This window comes from Ixodes scapularis, unplaced genomic scaffold, assembly GCF_016920785.2.
Source record: "Ixodes scapularis isolate PalLabHiFi unplaced genomic scaffold, ASM1692078v2 PGA_scaffold4__175_contigs__length_147842914, whole genome shotgun sequence".
Classification (NCBI taxonomy): Eukaryota; Metazoa; Arthropoda; class Arachnida; order Ixodida; family Ixodidae; genus Ixodes; species Ixodes scapularis.
This window is the reverse complement of record NW_024609879.1, coordinates 31,731,920-31,751,436: the sequence shown is the minus strand read 5'-3', so window position 1 is coordinate 31,751,436 and position 19,517 is coordinate 31,731,920. Positions and strand designations below refer to the sequence as shown.

General features: G+C 47.5%; 1 protein-coding gene across 1 annotated transcript in view; it reads left to right on the top strand.

Annotated features, from left to right (window-relative positions):
* Window positions 1-18,617, top strand: part of LOC115330883 (medium-chain acyl-CoA ligase ACSF2, mitochondrial) — a 115,647-nt gene extending 97,030 nt beyond the window's left edge. The window contains exons 14-16 of the mRNA XM_029992919.4: window positions 10,398-10,539; window positions 17,306-17,419; window positions 17,915-18,617. Coding sequence (XP_029848779.4) covers window positions 10,398-10,539; window positions 17,306-17,419; window positions 17,915-18,034 — 376 coding nt within the window. The 3' untranslated portion in view covers window positions 18,035-18,617. The remainder of the gene's footprint in view (window positions 1-10,397; window positions 10,540-17,305; window positions 17,420-17,914) is intronic.
* The last annotated feature ends 900 nt before the right edge of the window (window positions 18,618-19,517 follow it).

Below are 19,517 nucleotides of genomic sequence, written 5' to 3'. Positions count from 1 at the left end.
TGTTAACAAAAGTCCGTTAACAAAGTCAACAAAAGTCTACGCAGAACCTCAGTGTCCCATCCTCCTTTACCAGGACGACTGGAGACGGCCATAGACTAATTGAAAGCTGGATGATATCGTTATTGAGCATCTCTTTTAATTGTTCTTGTATTAACTACCTTTATTTTGCGAATACTCGGTACGGTGACTGATGCACAGGGATCGCGTCATCGTCGGTAGCAATCCGGTCCTTCGTTACCGTCGTTTTTTCCACCCCTTAGGAGGTGGCAAATTATTCGGTGAACTCGCCGAGGGGTTCAAGCAGGCGTCGCCGTTTTCTAGCAGGAAGCTTCGTATTGATGACCAGCTTGGTTGTGGCGCTCTCTGGGGCTGCGGTGAAGACAATTCTTCCGAGAGTGCAGAGATGGCGGCTGAGTCCTGAAGTTATTTAATTTAGCCCACGGCTGTCCTTTTAATAAGGTGTTGTGGCTCTTGTCGTAAGTCTGTAACGAGTACCATAGTGCGTCCATCCTGCAGTTTTTTTACGCCCCTTGCGACTCCAAGTCCTCTTCTTAGAATCAACTGGGCGCTGCCCGCGAGCAGAACGTCAATGCAGGACGCTTCAACGGTCCTGACAGGTACAAAAACCCTTGACCGCGGCGACAGGTTTACATGGTGGGCAATGACACGGACCATGGATGACGTCGTTTGGTTTACTTTGGTGGTGGGACCGGTTTTTGTAAAGTCAACCTGTAAACTCCTCGGGTGCTGCTAGGCTGAGAGGAACCTCCAATTATATTCCCCGCTGAACTTCCTCTCGGATAACTTAGGCTATTTACAGCGAAGCCTGCTGGTTGGCAGCAGGCAGCAGCTTTCTGAGTTCTCCCGGACGGCGTCGCCAATGATATCGCGAATGTCTGGGATATTCGAGCCAAGGTTGCAGCTATACGGCACAAGGGTACCGGGCCTGGTAGTTGCTGGTAGTCACTCGCTCGGGCTTGCAGAGCGCGCTCGATGTTTGTCGCCTCGGTGAAAAATCTTCGACTGTTGTCAGAGGGCTGCGGACAAGGCCTCCGAAGATTTTGTCTCTCACGCCCGCATGACAATTCGTAGCTTCTTCTCTTTTGTAGTCTGAGGGTTGGCGCGGGTGCTCAAGCGCAGAACGTCCTCCACGAAGCCGGTGGCAATTGATGATGAGACGAAAAGGTAAGCAAACTAGACGTTTGATAGGGCGAACTTGTACCCAAAACGAAAAAGAGAAGACTAACATCGCAGGCGTCAATGGCGGTGAAACAGCAGGATCGAACGCCGGGCGAAACTGACGTCTCGGCTCGCCACGCGGAGCTCCATTTGCACACGCATGGGCTTCTGCAGCAATCGGCGTAGAAGTTTCGGCGCGTAGAATATTCTGACATGAACAAACAACAGCGTTCACGAATTTATAAAAACACGACAATTAGAAAAAAAAAAAAAAAAAAACTAGAAGCTGCCTTTGCTACTAGGCATCGAACCTCAGCTTTTTTGCGTGGAAGCCAACGAACCACGGCAACCGTTCGGTCACGGGCGCGCTGCCCACTTTGCCGTCTGCGCGCGCGGCAATATCGACGTTATAATTGTATATTCAAAGACTCCCGAAGATCACGGTGACCATGTGACATGCGTTTTTAAGACTTTGGAAGAGGCCGATGTAAAGATCAGAATACAAAATAATGAATTCTTCGAACGGAAGGTAGTATTTCTTGGACGGAATGTTTACGGACAGTTTAACACAACAAAGCAAGAATCTTTCGCTCAGATTCCCTCTCTGCAACAACCGTTTGACATTCATTCGCTTACTGTGTTGCTTGGTGTAGTCGGACATTTTAAAACTTTCATTCAAAATTTCGCAAAAAAAAACAGGGTGCTTTACGCCGTTATCTTATCAAGATGTTCCCTCTGAATCATCCAACGAGTGTGAAGAATTGTACCTATATTAGCACACGCGATTTAGTTTTCATCCGGTGCCAATTTTTCCTCACGTCGATGTACCGTTTGAATTGAACACGAATGTATCACACTACGGCACAGGTTTTGTCCGATACCAGCATAATTCGACCAAGCCAACGTGTGAGCAACTCTCTTTTATGGTATAGGACTTGCATACCTTTTCGAAGTTTGAAGTGAACTACAGAACGACGGAAAAGGAAGGCCTTGCTGTACTCAACGCAGTGCGATACTTTTGTTTGTACCTCGATGGCCACAAGTCTAACCTTTTCACAGATCACCAAGTATTACCATACCCCATCAACATGACTGACCCCCCCCCCCCCCCCCAAAAAAAAAAAAACACAAAAAACACCAAGTTAAAATAACTAATTCCAAAAATTTTGTTTGAGGTATTTCATCGGCTAGGGTTTGGCCTTAAAGATGAAGACGTATTGTCGCGTCTATCCATTTCCGAGATACGGCAAGAGACGCAAGAACTCTTCTACAGGAAACTGTGAAAAGGCACTGAAGATTGAACCTTCAGCAATGGAAAGTTTCATATCACAGTAATAGCAACTAGTTCACTCCTCAGGCTTGGCCATGATAGCCTCGATTCAGGCGGCCATGATGTTTTCTTTAGGACATATGTCAACTGGCCCATGGAGACTTTTGGCGTGGGATGAAAAAAGACATCTACCAATCTGTTCTTTCATGCCACGAATGTCAAATGAACAAGGCCAAGTAGAAGCAGCGATTCTAAGGAATGACTTTGGCTGTACACTCTGATATACCATTTGAAGTAGTTTATCTCGATTTCGCCGTACTAAAGAAAACAAAATGAGCGGGTGGCTAGAACCCAAACTTTTTTATAGCCTTCGACGAGTGGACGCGCATTGCCGCCTCAAGAGCAGGAAAAAGTGCAAGCAGCTTCATTGCCAAGCTAGATCGGGACACGTTTTTAAACAAGAATATTTTGTCCAAACATGGTCCTGCCTTCCAGGGCAAGGCTCCAACAATGTGCGAGATCAAAATAAATAAGGCTTCGATTCGCCGCACCCTATTACCCGGAAGCAAACGGCCAGCGGAAAGACTAACACGAGATGTTAAACCGTGCTTCTCTATGTATCTTAACTTTTGCGGCGGATGAAGTGTGCCAATGAGTCCGCGGTTGCAAATAAACCACTCACATACGACTACGCTGTAGTCCCAAATTCGCTGCCTTGGAGCAAACACCTTACTTGCCTGTGGATCTAAAACATGGCATCAAACACGATTTATTGCCGACGGAAGAAAACAAGAGCCCTCAACAAGATATCTGTGAATATAAATTTTGTTAAGCGATTTAGTTCTACACCGAAGAATAAAGTGTGCGATTTTGCCATTGTTCGGGAAAGGCATTCATGGGCCAAAAAAAAAGGTTTTTTGGGCGTTACGGAGTCACGAAAACAGCTACCACGCAAGGCATCCTGAAAACCATTTGGTGCACCACTGCAAAGAGAGTCACTCAATACGCCGCCATCGGAAATGTGTTTCCATATCATTTAAAGTGGTATGATACCACCGACACGAGCATCACGGAATGTGACACCGGCGGAAATGTATTCTCCTAACAATCTAAAAGGGATGAGTTTCAAAAGGCTAGAATAATAAGACAATTAGTTCACTGTAGTGCTAAAGAACTTCTCTAAAGAAGACGAAGTAGGCGGGGGACGAAGAGGAAGAGGACAACGAAGGAAGGGAATTATATGAACGGTTTAGTAAAGACCCATATATCGTAACCGATTCTGCATTTTGTGTTATGGAACGTTACAAGCTTGATTAATTTTTTTAAATATTTTATTATACAATTGTGGATGTGATATTTTTAATTATTATATATTAAACACAGCTTTCGCGATTATATTTTGGCACACGCAAAGGTGCAATGTCGGAATGAAATGCTTTTGTGCACCACTGCGTCCTCATTAAAAAGAACGTTTTCATTAAGAGTTTGAAAGGAACATACATACACGACGTATCCGTGTAACTGTAAGATCTCACGTGAATACTTTGTGTTACATACAGTATGCTAGGTTGCTTAAAAACTGGTGTCTAAGAATAGCTTCGTTTTATGTCTTGCTATCAGCCTCAGTTATGTTTTTAATAAACTGATGATTGTACAAAATTCTATTTTTCAATCGCCTTACTGCGCTGCCTAAATTTCTCATCTACAGCGAGGAGATAAGTCGCCCTTTGATGCAGACTAAGTTCTCGGCTGCATAAGCATACCTCTCCCCCTCCCATTTTTTTTGTAATCGTTTTGTGCTTCGTGCGATGGGCTGTGAAGCGACCTCGTCCACATCTACTTCATCGACATCGGCAGCAGCGTCTAAATCTACGGCGCCTTCTGCAGGCGAGCACGGCCGCCCGCGCAAACACGCCACAGCCTCCTTAATTGTCCTCCTGCTGTCGTTCTCGACGTCGCTCTAGATTTCGTCCTTTAGGCGTCAATCTCGACGTGCTCCTAGACGTCTTCTTTAAGGTCGTCCTAAAGGTCGAGCTAGAAATCGTCCTAGACGTCGTTCTGGACGTCGTCCTAGACCTCGTCGTCGAGGTCGTCCAAGAAGTCGTTCTAGACGCCGTCCTTGACGTTGTTCTAGACGTCATCCTAGAGGTCGTCTTAGATGCCGCAGTTGGTGTCGACCTCTAGGAAGTCGTCCTCGACGTCGTCCAATACGTAGTCTTAGACTTTATTGCGTGCAGAAACATTACTCCAAAACATTTCCCCCGCGGGACTATTATGATTTCGACTTCCTACACGTGAGCAATCTTAAGTGTACTCGTGCAATTTTTTTATATCACGGCTGTAGTGATGATACGACAGTTCTCACTCGCGTGCCCCGCGGCAATGCGTCCATGCTAGTGCGCATGCTCGGGGTTATCTTTAGATCGAGAGAAGTGATAAGAAACACTTGGGTTCCGGACTCCGGTGTGGCTGGTCGCTCCTTCCCCGCGAGACATGGTGTCAGAAGTGGGATCTGTCCCGAAGGAGCGACGCAGTGAGTGGGCCGTCGACGTGGCGCATCTTGCAACGCCCGCCACGGCGGACGAAGACGCTAAGCCTACGCAGTTCTGCGCCGCCGGTATCCAGCCGCCTCCGAAGTTCGACTTTTCGAACCCCAGCGAGTGGAAAGAATGGGTTTTCCTGTTCGACGTCTACTGCTACGCTTTTGGGTTCTACCAGGCGCCGGGCGAAGTGCAAGTCAGGACACTGCTGTACGCTATGGGCTCCCGTGAGGCTCGTCGACTCCTAGACACGTTGGCCTTGACAAGCGACGACTGGTGCGCTCTTCAAGCGGTGAAGACGAAGCTCACCGACCACTTCATCCACCCGGTCAACGAAGTCTACGAAAGCGTGCGCTTCCACCGTCGCGTCCTGGCTGAAGGCGAGTCAGTAGACGACTTTTACACTGCACTACGTACGCTCGTCAAAAAGTGCAATTACGCCTCCGCGGAAGTCGAAGAACGCCTCGTCCGCAATTGATTTGTCGTCGGTCTTCTGGACTCTAACCTGGTAGACAAGCTATGTCGCACGCCAAGGCTCACGCTCGAAGACGCGAGACTTCAGGCCCGTATTCACGAAGATGCCGTGAAGGCCCGGTCTGAAGTTTTCCAGAAGGAACCAAATCCTGCCATTGTGGTCTCCGAAGCAAAAGTCCGAAAACGTCTTCCGAAATCACAACGGCGGTCCGACTTGTCGGGGGAAGGCGCAAAGAGGACTCCCAAGCCTTGCTCAAGCGACGGACGCTGCAGGTTCTGCGGCAGGTCACCTCACCCCCGCTCCGACTGTCCGGCAAGAGGCAAGATGCAGGTGGTGCAAGAAAGTTGGACACTTCGAAGCCGTCTGCGAAAAAAAAGCCATGGGACCCGTCGAGCTGCACACAGTTGCGGCAGGCGCCCGTACCAGAGCCAAGTTCGCAACCGTGGCCGTCAACGGACACAACGTGAACTTCAAAGTGGACTCTGGAGCGGAGGTGACCGTGGTGTCGAGTTCATTCCCTGGAGTACCGAAAAAGCTTCGTGCACCAGAAGGTGAGCTCACGGGCCCCCGAAGCCACCCCCTGAAAGTACTGGGCACGTTCCCCGCAACGCGGCAATGGAGGGACAAGTCGACCGTGCAGGACATTTACATCATGCCTTCACAACACCCCCCTCTTCTCGGCTTCCCAGCAATACAAGCGCTGGGAGTCATTCAGTTTGTCGACAATGTGGAGACACCAGCGGTGCTGCGGAGAGACAGGCTTTTCGACGGTCTCGGGGAGCTAAAGGAGGAGTACGTCATCCGGCTTCGACCTGGTGCCAAGCCCTTCGCTCTAAGCGTGCCGAGGAGGGTCCCGATCCCGCTGCACGACGTCGTTCGTGGTGAGCTCAAGAAGCTAGAGTCTGAAGGAGTCATCCGCAAGGTTGACCGCCCCACAGACTGGTGCGCGGCCATGGTCGTCGTTCCGAAGACAGGAGGAGGTTACCGCATCTGCGTAGACCTCACGCGCCTTAACGAAGTCGTACTGAGGGAGCGTCACATTTTACCTTCGGTCGAGAACATCCTCGGACGTCTCGGGCAAGCGAAAGTTTTCTCGAAGCTGAACGCCACTGCAAGCTTCCACCAAGTGAGGCTTTCCGAAGAAAGTCAGCAGCTGACGACGTTCATACCCCCGATGGGAAGGTTCTGTTTCCGCAGGCTGCCTTTTGGCATCTGTTCAGCGCCAGAGTACTTCGAGCGACAGATGAGTCGCATTCTAGAGGGACTGGAAGGAGTTGTGAGCATGATCGACGACATTCTCGTCTTCGGCGCATCAAAGGGCGAGCACGATCGTCCACTCCAGCAAGTGCTGCAAAGGCTCGACGAGGCAGGTGTCAAACTGAACAAGAAGTGCAGCTTCGGTGCCTCAGAATTCAAGTTTCTCGGCGTGTTGGTCAGCGCGACAGGAATCAGCCCGGATCCCGAAAAGATCGAGGCCCTGCAGAAGTTTCCGATACCCTCGGACGTCGGCGGGGTACGAAGGCTGCTAGGAGTGGCGAACCACGTGGGACGCTTCATCCCACACCTCTCGGACATCACGGCGCCAATCAGAGAACTGATTGGCGCCGTGAAGCAAGCGGCCTTTGAGAAGCTAAAGAGCATGCTTAGCTCTCATATCTTGTTGGCCAAGTACGACCCGCCCTACGCAACAGTAGTTTCAGCTGATGCAAGCTCTTACGGACTCGGGGCCGTCATGCTTCAAGATCAGCCCTCCGGCGAGAGACGAGCAGTGGCCTACGTAGCAAGGGCTCTCACAACCACCGAAACTCGCTACAGCCAGACCGAAAAAGAAGCCCTGACCGTAACGTGGGCGGTCGAGCGCCTCGATCAGTTTTTGAGAGGCATCGACTTCCAAGTCGAAACGGATCACCGCCCCCTCGTCACGCTCTTGGTATCTGCGGAGTTGGATATGATGCCATATCGAATTCAGCGACTACGCATCCGCCTCATGCGCTACCAGTTCACCGTTCTTTATGTCCCCGGCAAACTTTTCGCTACGGCGGACACCCTGTCAAGGGCTCCGGTGCAGGAACTGGATCAGCACTGCCAACGTCGGGTGGACACCATAGAACTCTTCGTCGGCGAAGTGGTTTCAGCAGCAGCTGATTTCGTGTCATCCCGCCTAGAAGTCCTACGAAAGCACCAAACAGAAGACGGCATCTGCTCGGGCTTGCAACGGTTCTGTGAAAAGGGATGGCCAGAACATCTGTCCATAGTTCCTGTTCATCTACGAGAGTACTGGAAGGAACGTGGGAACATCACCGTGTGCGATGGCTTATTACTCAAAGACCGCCGCATCTTCATTCCGCGCTCGCTGAGACACGAGATACTGCAGCTGATACATGAAGGCCCTCAGGGCATCGGACGCTGCAAGGCAAGAACAAGGGACGCAGTTTGGTGGCCTACTCTAAACAGCGAAATAGAGCAACTCGTGACAGCCTGCGAGCGGTGCGCCCAGACAAGAGTACAGCGCTTCGAGCCACTCATCAGCACACCGACTCCCAGTCGTCCGTGGCAGAGAGTCGGAGCGGATCTGTTCGAGCTCGAGGGAAGACACTACGTGCTCGTCGTGGACTATTATTCCCGCTTCCCAGAGGTCATCAGCTTGACGTCGACGACTTCAACGTCTGTCGTCGCAGCAGTCAAAAGCACATTCGCCCGGTTTGGGATCCCCGACGTGCTGGTATCGGACAATGGGCCGCAGTTTTCTTCGAGACAGTTCGCCGAGTTCGCCCAGAGCTACGGTTTCCAGCACGTCACGAGCAGCCCAGGCTACCCACAGGCGAATGGGGAAGCGGAGCGTATGGTGCGGACCATGAAAGAGTTGTTATACAAGTCAAGGGACCCGCACATGGCCCTCCTGGTGTATCGAGACACCCCTGGAGTGACCGGTTACAGCCCGTCCCAACTGCTAATGGGCTGACGGTTGCAGACAAAGGTACCGAAGATGCCAGCGACGTTGCAGCCGGGGTGGCCATCACGAAGGGACTTCAAAAGAAAAGACGGGGAGGCCCGAAGACGCCAGCGAAAGGACTTCAATCGCCGTCACGCCCCTCGCGAACTTCGCCCGCTGTCCGTAGGGGAGGACGTGTGGGTACAAGACGTGCGGTACCGAGCAACAGTCCTCAGTCCAGCGAAGCGGCCGCGCTCCTACGTGGTCGAGACCGGGACAGGAGTCCTGCAACGCAACCGCCGGCACCTGGTACCATTCGATGCGTCTCCGGCTGGTTTCGACGCTCCGGATCCCGGCGGTTCGACCCATGAGACTACGGCTCCTGCCAGTCCGGCGATCTCAACGGCAAGAGCAAGTCCGGGTGCAGTGAGCCAACAACAGCCGACCGCAGTTGAGCGTGCACCAACAGCAGCGCCGACGAACTTGACGTACTCCCCTTCAACATCAACGTCGACGGACAATACGCCGATAAAAGTAACTCGGTCGGGCCGCCAAGTTAGGCGACCGGTACGTTTGGACTTGTAAAACTTAGAAGGGGGATGTAGTGATGACACGACAGTTCTCACTCGCGTGGCCCGCGGCAATGCGTCCATGCTAGTGCGCATGCTCGGGGTTATCTTTAGTTCGAGAGAAGTGATAATAAACACTTGGGTTCCGGACTCCGGTGTGGCTGGTCGCTCCTTCCCCGCGAGACAACGGCCACCATGCAATAGCCACTAGGAGCCCGGCCGGGCCATACCCAAGTGCGACCAAACGTCTGGCTGCTTGTACGACGTGGCAAAAAGACGTCGGAACTAGATCAGACACCGGGTGTCACTACCTAACGTGAATACACACGACATAGTGATTTAACGGAACCTCATCGGGTTTGGGCTGTCTTTTTGGCGCGTAGTAGAACCAGTGCAAAGTTTCGTCGGGCTTACGTATTGCCGGACCGCTCTCCCAGTAATTATCATCTGTAAGAGTCATTAAAAAATCCCCGCGTGCACGCCATTTCGCGGTTACTTAAAGGATGGATGCAGCTGTCCAGGCGTGTGTTTGAGGCACTTAAGAAAAGTGGTTCCAGCAGCGCATAAAGAGACTTTGAATTAGATGGTATAAGGGCATTCCACTCCTGGGGTGTTTTGTCGAGAATATGGACACATGTGGCCAACCTCGAAGTGGCCAATTTTTTTTTTGTTAACAAAGTATTTGTAAATCAAGATGGTACGCCCCTCTATATCCTTCATGACATTTAATATATTTTGCACACCGAATGATTCTGCTTTCAAATTTTAGAACAGTACTCTTTCTTATTGCTATATTATTTCTCAATATTTTTTTCCTTTTCTCAAGGTTTCGATCTTGTTGTTACTCTAGAAACGCTTCCTTAAAAACTTATTTGAAATTCAACGCATGAATGATGCAGGGTTCTACAGTCTACTATCTTGTGTATTCTTGCACAGCTGTTCACTACCTGGAGAGTATTTTTTTTGTCATTTTCTTCGGCAGAGGCATACCGCCTCAATAGGATGGTAATATATATATGTGAAATAATTCGCTGGGGCAGACAATTCCGCGGAGATGAGAAATTTTAGCACCTCTACTTTTCGTTTTTTTACGTTGCACCCTTAGAAGCCATTGATTAGAACTGCCTTCCGCACATGTACTCGGAGGACTTGACGATGCCTGCAACTTGCAGTTACTGATTTCTTTTCTTTTTTTTTAAATAATTGTTTTGAATCTTCACTTAAAATGAATGATTTGGCAAGTTCAGCGTTTTTGAAGAGATATTTAATAGCGACGTCGCTATTCTGTATTTTTCATTTGTTATATATGCGATTTAAGTCGAACAAACCCAATATTTTCTGGTGTGTCTTTAAAACGTTAAGGAATTTCAAATAAGATAAAATAGGAAGGCTGGTGTAAAATACGTTTTCCGGTCTGAACACGCATTCGCAGAGACGAGGGATCAATGAGCGAGGACGGTCGGCTCACATTCCTGGGCCGCATCAAAGAGATGATCAACTACAGGGGCTTGAAAGTGCCGCCGCTGGAGATTGAGAATGTCCTCAGCACTCACCCGGACCTCGAGGAGGCGCAGGTATGGTTCTGATAGTACGGCAGACAGTGCGAGATGTGCATGCGTAGATTCGTTAGTTACAGAGGATTGCTTTTTGACAGCGCCGCCTTGACTTGTTTTCCTCTGTTCAATAAATCACCACACCATCTATCATAGTGCAATTAAACCCTAGTGAAAAATACACCAGGCCGAGGGCTGGTCTGACGTGATGTGACACCAGACTTTTTCATAGATGTGATTTGGGACATTTTCACACCAGCAATCTGGTGTTCTGTTATGACACCATAAATTAATGTGATGGTGTGATACCAGCAATCTGGTGTTCTGGTGTGACACCGGCAACCTGGTGTTCTGGTGTGACTTTAGGTTTTGTTAAACAGAGCACCTGTTGACTAGGTGTCGCTTTACTCACAGAAATGTACAATGATAAGTTTTACAGTGATGCTGCTGTCATAATTACTTTCTTCAAAGAAGCAAAAAACCAAGACAATAAAGCTTCGGAAGTTTTACTGTAGTAAGGAGTTGGCCGTGATCAACTGGAGCTTGTCCAGAGCAACTGCCCTGCGTCGAAGAACCGGACGTTTTGTCGTTCCGCAATTCTTGGCCTTTCAGCTTGCGGTTGACTCGTGTCTTAGGCTAATCTGTTCCTCGTATCCCTCCGCGCCAGCTATCTCCTCCCCTAAGGCATCATATTTGACAGATGGCTTGATTTCCTTGTCCAGCTATTTCAGGGAAGCCGCTTTGAGCAGAACAATATCAAATGTTTTTCGAGTTTACCGATGTCGGTTCGATCCGTGGCCAGCATAACGCCAATCTCGTTGGTGATCTTTGTGTGGCGGCTTGCAGAATAGCCCTCTTTCGCTTCAAGTGGTCGACGCCCTCCTGGCTCGTAGGCATGATCTGGCGGTTAATTCCCGGGTTTCGGCACCAAAAACTGCAGTAATCACTAGCTTTCTTTGTTGTTTTGCTACCAGACTATGTCTACATATCTTTAGCTCGTCGGAAGCCAGGAAAGCGCGCCAACACATTTTTTTCAGCTTCGACTCACAGAGCAGACTCTTTTATTTTCTCAAACTTTAACAAGAATATAGCCGGGAAGGGGGAGGAAAACCACCGAAGAGGCGAGCGCCCGAAGACTCAAGGCCATCAAGAAAAGTGCTGGGGACGAGGGGGACACTTCTTGAGCACAAAATAACCCGCCACGGGGTCTCCGGCAACCACCAAGACGAGAGGAAACGAGGCACCACGTCGGGGGGAGGGGCGTCACAGAAACCAAACAAAAACACCCTCGCGGACCGGGGAAAAATCAACAAAAATACAACACTGGTGTGAAATCAGACTGCGTGGCGTGCACACCAGGCCGCATGGTGGGTACATGAGCCCGTGTGGTGTGACATCAGACTCTCTAGGTGTGCCCACAAGGCTGGTGTGCGGGAACATCAGCATTTCTGTTCGACACGCCAGGCTCATGTGCTCGATACACCAGCATTGCTGGGGAGCACAACAGATTTTCTGGTGTCACCCCAGGGTTCTCTGCTATCACACCAGGATTGCCTGATGTATTTTTCATTAGGGAATGCAAAGGTGCAAGCGAGCTGGAGAAGAATGACGATAATTATCCCTGGAAAAAGGAAGCAGGGCGACAAGGGACAGATTTGTGTTTGTCCCTTGTCCCTCGGGTTCTCCTTATAAAGGGATCATTATCGTCGCCCCACACCATCGTCGGGTAAAATTAGTGCCATTCTTTTGCTACATTTGGCGCTGAAATCAAAGTAAAGTTACCTAGGTTTTGTTCGGTGTAAACCACGGAGAGTAAACGGTGCTTCGTCAACGTTTCTACATAAAAGACGTGTGTTTAGGAAAAAAAAACACTTACTGGGTTTTTTTTGCTTAGGTAAAAACCTAGTTCCATCTGCACCCAAAAGCATCAATCATTCATTGGTGAACTCTGATATTTGAAGGTTAATGGCGCGATGACCAGATCGCACCTGGTAGATGGTGGCGAAGGTTTATGAAGATGTTGTGAGGTCGTTGGTTTCCCGACACCAGAACCATGCCTTGTACGCACGGTTCACTCGTTGAAACGGCGAGGGCTTCGACACAGTCGCAAGGATTTGATGTACAAAGTCAATGTAGAGTTGTCCTCGTTAAAATGTGTCTATTCCATTTTATATAGTGTGATAACATCCTTTGTAGCTCACGATTCCGACAGAACGCACTAAAAAAACGAGAAAGAAATTGCCGTAAACAAAACGTCGCAATAGCACTGTCAACAATAACAACGTGCAGGGAGACACCTTTTCACGCGCTTCAGAACATAACGAAAAGATAAGTGTCCGGAACCGAATAATCAGATGTCATCAGCCCAAGCAAAGCGCACATTAAACCACCCTAGGCCATGTTGGATCTTCTGCTTCTTAGGACGACAAAGCAGACCAATCACGCAAGTCGTGTTCTATTCCGAGCCGCTTGTCGCGTCTACGATGTGTTCTATCCCGTGGTGCCTTCGTCATGGCAGATTTCTTGCTGATCGTTCGCATGCTCCCATTCGGCGTCGCTCTCGTGGTGATTCGTCATCGCGCAAGCTAGTACGGATAATCATACCCGCGATCAAAACTGACTGCCGAGGCTGCCTAAATGACTGACTCTACGGCGGTTGAAGAGACGAGGTTGCAACGCGTCGATGCCACCGAGTGGAGAAGCTGATAACCACACCAAAAGTGACTGTGGAAAAGCCGGCAACGTAATGTGTGCGGCAGATGCCACAAGAAACGTTGAGCTCCTCGATGTCGGATTTTGAAGCGCTTTCCAAAATCGAGCATTTGTCGCGGAAAATATAGCCATCCGCTCAAAATATAGGCATCCAAATATCGTTTACGAATATTGCCACGCGCTTCGCGGAGCGATCGCGTGCGTGGCCGAAGGATTTACGCGATTGGCTGTCGCGCGAGAGGCCTGGGTTCGATTCCAGCGAATGATTTTTTATTTGTTTTTTTCAACTTGGCGTTCTCGTAAGTTCGAGAAAATTCTCATTTGATCGAGTTACGAATGTTTTATGTGCCGAACATTATAGGCCGAATGTTCCAGAAACCCACGCGTCTACAAGAGGCGTTTCGCGTGGCAAGCCGAAGTCAGTCTCACCCCAGCGTTCGTCTCTGCTGTTACGCCGACTTCGACGTCCGCGACGCTCTTCTGTTACCTTCTCTTTCCTTTTTTTTTATTTTTGCGCACAAGTTGGTCCCCTTATACCTTTCAGTTTCTTCAGTTATTGTTTGTTTCCTCGCCTGATCATTTGTAGTATTTTGGTGGAGGTGCGGGTAATGCAAGTCCTTGCAGCGTACCCCTCTGGGGGCCCGCAGTGCAGGTCCGACTCCAATCACAGGTAGACCCAACGAAGACACCATCGCGACCCGAGTAAGTCGCCGCATCCAGGGCCTACACCCGAAATACGGACTGCTGCCAAACAAGACCAAGCAGCCAATGAGGCCGACGAGGGACCACGAGTCGTCGCAGACCCCGACCGCCGCCGCTGTCGTCTACCTGCCCGTCGTCCACCGAACCCCGACGACCTTCCATAGCGAGATCTACGGGGGCGTGGAGGACTGGGTTCTGCACTATGAACAGGTAGCCCGCCATAATAGATGAACCACTGACCAGAGCCTGCAGAACGTGTTCTTTGCTTTGGAAGGCACGGCCCGCACCTGGTACGAGAACCACAAAGCGTCGATTTTGTCGTGGAAAGAAACCCGCGCCAAGCTGCGACGCCCCTTTGCGAACCAGCAGCGGCGACAGCGTGCCGAAGAACATCTGCGAGCGAGAACCGAAGGGCCAACAGAGAGCTTCACAAGCTTCGTCGATGACGTTCTCCACCTGATGAATCGCGCCGACCCAAAAGCTCGCGAAGAGAAAAAGCTGCGGGTCTTTATGCGTGACGTGAAGGAAAACATCTTCAAAGGCCTTGTTCGGAGCCCGCCTACCACCGTCTAAGGTTTCATCACGGAGGCCAGCAACATCGAACGTGCCCTTCAAGCACGAGCCACCCACTATCACCTAGTTCCTGGCGTCACTGCACCCACGCCGTCCAGCTGCGCCCTCGACCCCAATGTCCCAGGGATCAGCAAAATCATCCCGAACATTGTCCGTGAGGACCACGCGCCTGCATTCATCTGTCTTTAGCGGTAACGGATGCAAGCTTCACCTGAAGAGAAGGGTTTATTGCTAGCTTAGCCTGTAGCCTGTAAACGGAGACCACGTCGGATGGTTGGTGTCCTTCAATTCCAAGCTTCTCTGCGAGCCCCACTAAGACGGAGGGCAAAGGCTCACCAGGTGTGACACTTAATTCATAAATTTCTATATCTTGCAGGCGAGTCCGTTGTTCAGCGTCGTCCATCTCCGTTTGCAGGCTTTCAATAGTCTGTGTCTGCTCTGAAACCGTGGTATTCTGTGCCCCCACCTCCGACCGAAGGTCATGTATGTCCTTCGCGTGGGTAGACTACTTGGCTGGAAGGTTATCGTACTTCCAGGACACGTTTTCCCCAGATAGTAGTCCTTCGCGCAAACCAAGCACGTCATGTGACGGCCGTCCTGGGAAATGTATTTTACGCAGGCATCACACAAAGCAAACACGGTTATAGGCTGATGTGGATATAGAAAAATATGCCAAGGAAACGTAAGCACACCTAAAAAAAGGCAACACCGTCTAAACGGTAATTGTGCACAGCTTGAACGGTCACCGAAAAAATAGATATTCGCAGTACACTGGTTTTCGGTTCCCGGCAAGGAAGGGATGATCGCTGAAAGGCCTATGGTTGGTCTTGCACCAGGTTGCAGAAGATCGCAATACCTCACAAGGGGGGTAAATAGCGCTGACATCGAACGAGTTGTTCTGGAAGACCTTGCTCAGGTAGCAGATTCGGTAGTGTGGTGCGATGATCAGCGTTGATCAGGACCAGAATTGGGGCCTTTAGGGGGCGAACTAGAAGGCACGAAGGGGATCCTCTCCTTATACCGGTAGAGAAACAAGGTCTAGTTTCTCACCACACAATGCTGCAGGAAATATCTGGGCCCTCAGAGCAGGGTTTCAGGATAAAATATAGCACAATAGAGAGGAACGCCTGAACCCAACCACTTCTTTTCTCCGTAATAATAATAATAATAATAATAATAGTAGTAGTAGTAGTCGGACTGGTCAAAGCCAGTTAGGGCTTGTAAGACCAGGTCCAGAGATTACACTAAGAAAAAATCAAACAGGAGTAAGAAATGCAGCTCAATAAACAAAATTAGAAAAATTCGCGAGCATCGAAATAATACAGTTCCGTTGGAAAAAAACAGTGCAGCTCTTTGAAAGGCGGAAAAGGTAAAATATAAAAAAGTTAAGTAATACAAAATGCACACAGGCACGCACGTTTTCATTTGCGCATCACCACAAAAATAGGAAAGTGCTTCTCGAAGTTGTGGCTGAGAAGAGTTAGCAATCGTATTCGTACAAGCAAGAAAAAAAAAAAAAACACGCACGCACTTTCTGACTTTTTTCTACGACACAGGTTGCAAGGTTCGAAGAGGTCTTCAGGAAACAGTTACATTACTGGAAAAAAGCAAAACATAAAAGCCTGTGTTGATAAAAAAAAATCAGCGCAAAGGCAAAAAAATAGGCCTGAAATTTTGAAAACGTTGGATCCTGCGATAAGGTTGTGTGCAGAAATGAAAATTAAAAAAAAAATAGAATACAATTGCCCAGGTAGGCTTCCCATTGCTATCACGATGGCTGTCGCAACACGTAAGAAAACAAAGATCTAAGATTTTTCTTAAATGTTTTGTTGGAAGTCGGGGAAAGCAAAGAGTCTGGAATCGTATCGAAAACGTTCAGCACATACTATTTGCCCATACTTTCACCATAGCGAATTCTCACTCTTGGGGTATGGAAAAGTGGAGCTGCTCGAAGCTCACGGATTGGTGTCGAAATGATTTTAAACTCGCGCCCCCAGAAGTGTTTCCAGATGACCGTTTGTAGAAATCAAGAGAAGAACGATGGTAGTTCAAGCTAGGCGAAGGAAGTTATCGGTCGATGAGTATTCCGGGTGGTAAGCAACGTTTTTTGGAAGGCCACGCATGATGCGGTCGATTCTTGTGTGCCATACAAGATAACAACTGAATAAGACTGTAATGCCATACCTCAGTAAACTGTACGCCAGGGCATGCATAATTCTTTCTTTTTATACATAAACGTACAAACCACTTTAAACTATACATTAAACAAGAAATAGTTCGCAACCGTTGGCAGAAGTAAGACATGTGTTTTCCATGATAAATAACAATCAAAGTAGATACCTAAGTACTTAATAATAATAAGAAGAATAAGAACAATTCATTCTTATTAATATTATTAACAACAATATTAATAAATAATTAAAAATCATAATTAAAGTGTCCATAACAACCACCATGTCCCCACGATTGGTGCACTTCTGGCACTTTTCCAAAAACACTACTAAGTAAGAAACGAAAATAGGCATCATCACATTCAAGACACACTAATCAAAGAATGGTTTAAACACAACGTACAAATTGAAAATAGTAAAAAGCGAGCATTTCAACAAGCGGCTGAAGTGACCTGAATGAAGAGACTTAAATTTTAGTTGCACCTGATATATTTTAAAAATACGTAACCAGTATCGTAGGTCTTTCAACAGTATTCCCTTCCTTTACTGCATACAGATAAAAGCAAGTTTGGAGCTTACATAAAACATTAGAAACTAAATTAAAATTCCCTCTAATTTTTTCTTGACAGGTGATTGGAGTACCGGACGAGCAGACAGTTGAACGAGTATGTGTCTGGATCAAACTGAAACCAAATAAAACCTTATCCTCAGAAGACATCAAGAAATTTTGCAAGGAAAAGGAGGTAATGGACAAGTTCATACCTGTTGAGAGACACCTCCAGTCTTCAGCAGCATTCTGAATACTTGAAGAATGACCCTATAATCTACCCCAAACACGGCTGTAAAGAAACGCACCTATACTTGAGACATAGACAGACAAGCGTGACCTCTAAAAGTAGGAACATATTACTCAGCTTTCATTTGGATCTATGCATCCCGGAGGGCGTAGTGCCACTCCTCCGACGTTCAAGGGCACGCCCTACAATGTCATCTCGGTAAATATAGTTTCGCAAGGCACTATATCTTGCGAGATATTTCCGAGCCCAGGGTCAAGGGGAATAAACTTATGAAAGCGTTCTGCCACTAGAAGCTGGGATATAGTTAAGTTTGGTAATCACTTGAGGATAACAAAAATATTTATTCAATATTACAAATTATATAAAACAAATATTCTGAGTTTTTTTTTTTTTTGTTCAATGCGGACGCATAATTAAAACAAAACAACTTTATAATTTCAGTTACCCTGGTACAAGATACCGGAATACGTGCTCTTTGTGGACTCCTTCCCGAGGACTCAGACCGGAAAAGTCCAGAAGCACAAAATGCGGGAGGACAGTGTGCGACTCCTTAACCTGTGAAGAAAGATCAATGTGAAACAAGAAACAAACGGAAAAAAATACTTTACTCTAAACAACTTGGTGTATTCACTGACGTGGAAGCATTGTCTCACTGGAAGGAATTCGCCATCGACCGCGAGCGCTGCTTTGTAAAAAAATTAATAGCGCAGGAGGTTACCCGGAGTGTTGCCGAGTATTTAACAAAACACAATAAAGAGGTATGATTCTTTTCTTTTTGTGTGTTTTTATTGTACTATTTTTAATAATTTTTATATCACCCCTAACTCTCTTCAGAAGTCAGTTGGCAACAGCAAAACGACACTTTGAGGCATGGAATTTTAAGTTTAGCACTTTTTTTTTCTTCTGCTACTTCCACCTTTTCTTTTCTAAAGCCTACCCTCTACATTTTTTATATTAGTCACAGCGTTGCAGATTGCGGGTTTCGGGGCGAACAACCTCAGTCAGGTTATCGTGTACTTAAATTACACACTAACAGATTGTTTCTATCGCAGAAGGTGCGCGTAGTGGAGTACCAAATAACTAAATAATATCAAACAAAACAGAGTGTATAAAAACAATTACTAAAACAATGGTTATACCAATATTCTTTTTACTGGTTTGCCACCTTCTGCCGTGATCTCATTTGTCGTGTTCGTTTATTCATCTAATCAGTCCTTTGCTTACCGTTCATTTTTGTCCAATTTGTGAGCTTTTATTGACGTAAATAATTATGATGAGCGTATAGGTAACAATTTTAATCTTGATTATCTCTATCCCAATCGCTCCCAATCGCCACAAGCAAAACAAAATCTGGAAAAATACCTTCTCTGACAGCTGGCTACAACACATAAACTCTCTTATTTGCGAAAAAAAGAAAGTTGCAATTTTTTAGAAAAAAAATTTAGCAGTGGGGAGAATCGAAAAAACGCCGGAGTCAAGACGCTTTGCAACCGGCACTTTGACCGGTTAAAAGTTTTGTAAGAAACAAATGATGCAACATGTTTTTGCACTTTCTTTCTCTCTGCCCTAAGGAGAGTTGTACCCCAGAGTCGTAATGAAATCGAGACCGAGTTTCTTTTGTTTTTCTTTTGTTTTTTCAATACAATTTTATTTTTGAAAATGTGTTTTTTTTATAAATAATTTTTTTATGTTTATATTTTTATTTGGAGCCCATATTTTTCACAAATAATTTAGATGCCTTGGCCTATAATATGTGTAGCTTTCGAACTCGTTAATGCCATACAGATTGAGGTGATTGAGGTAGAAGTCCTGAAAGTTAGTGTGTTTGTTGCACTTGGTCTAAAGTTAGAATTTTTTATATATGTTTTAATTCATAAAGCACACAATATTTGCATGCAGTTGACTTACACTTTGGTGTGTTACATGAAACAGGAAACATTTTTGACGTACCGCTCTTTGCCTGCCTTCCACGGGAACGCAAAGTTGGCACCTAATGCAGTCCGCGGTGGGAGCGGGGCCGTCGCGCAATCCTAAAACATTTTTT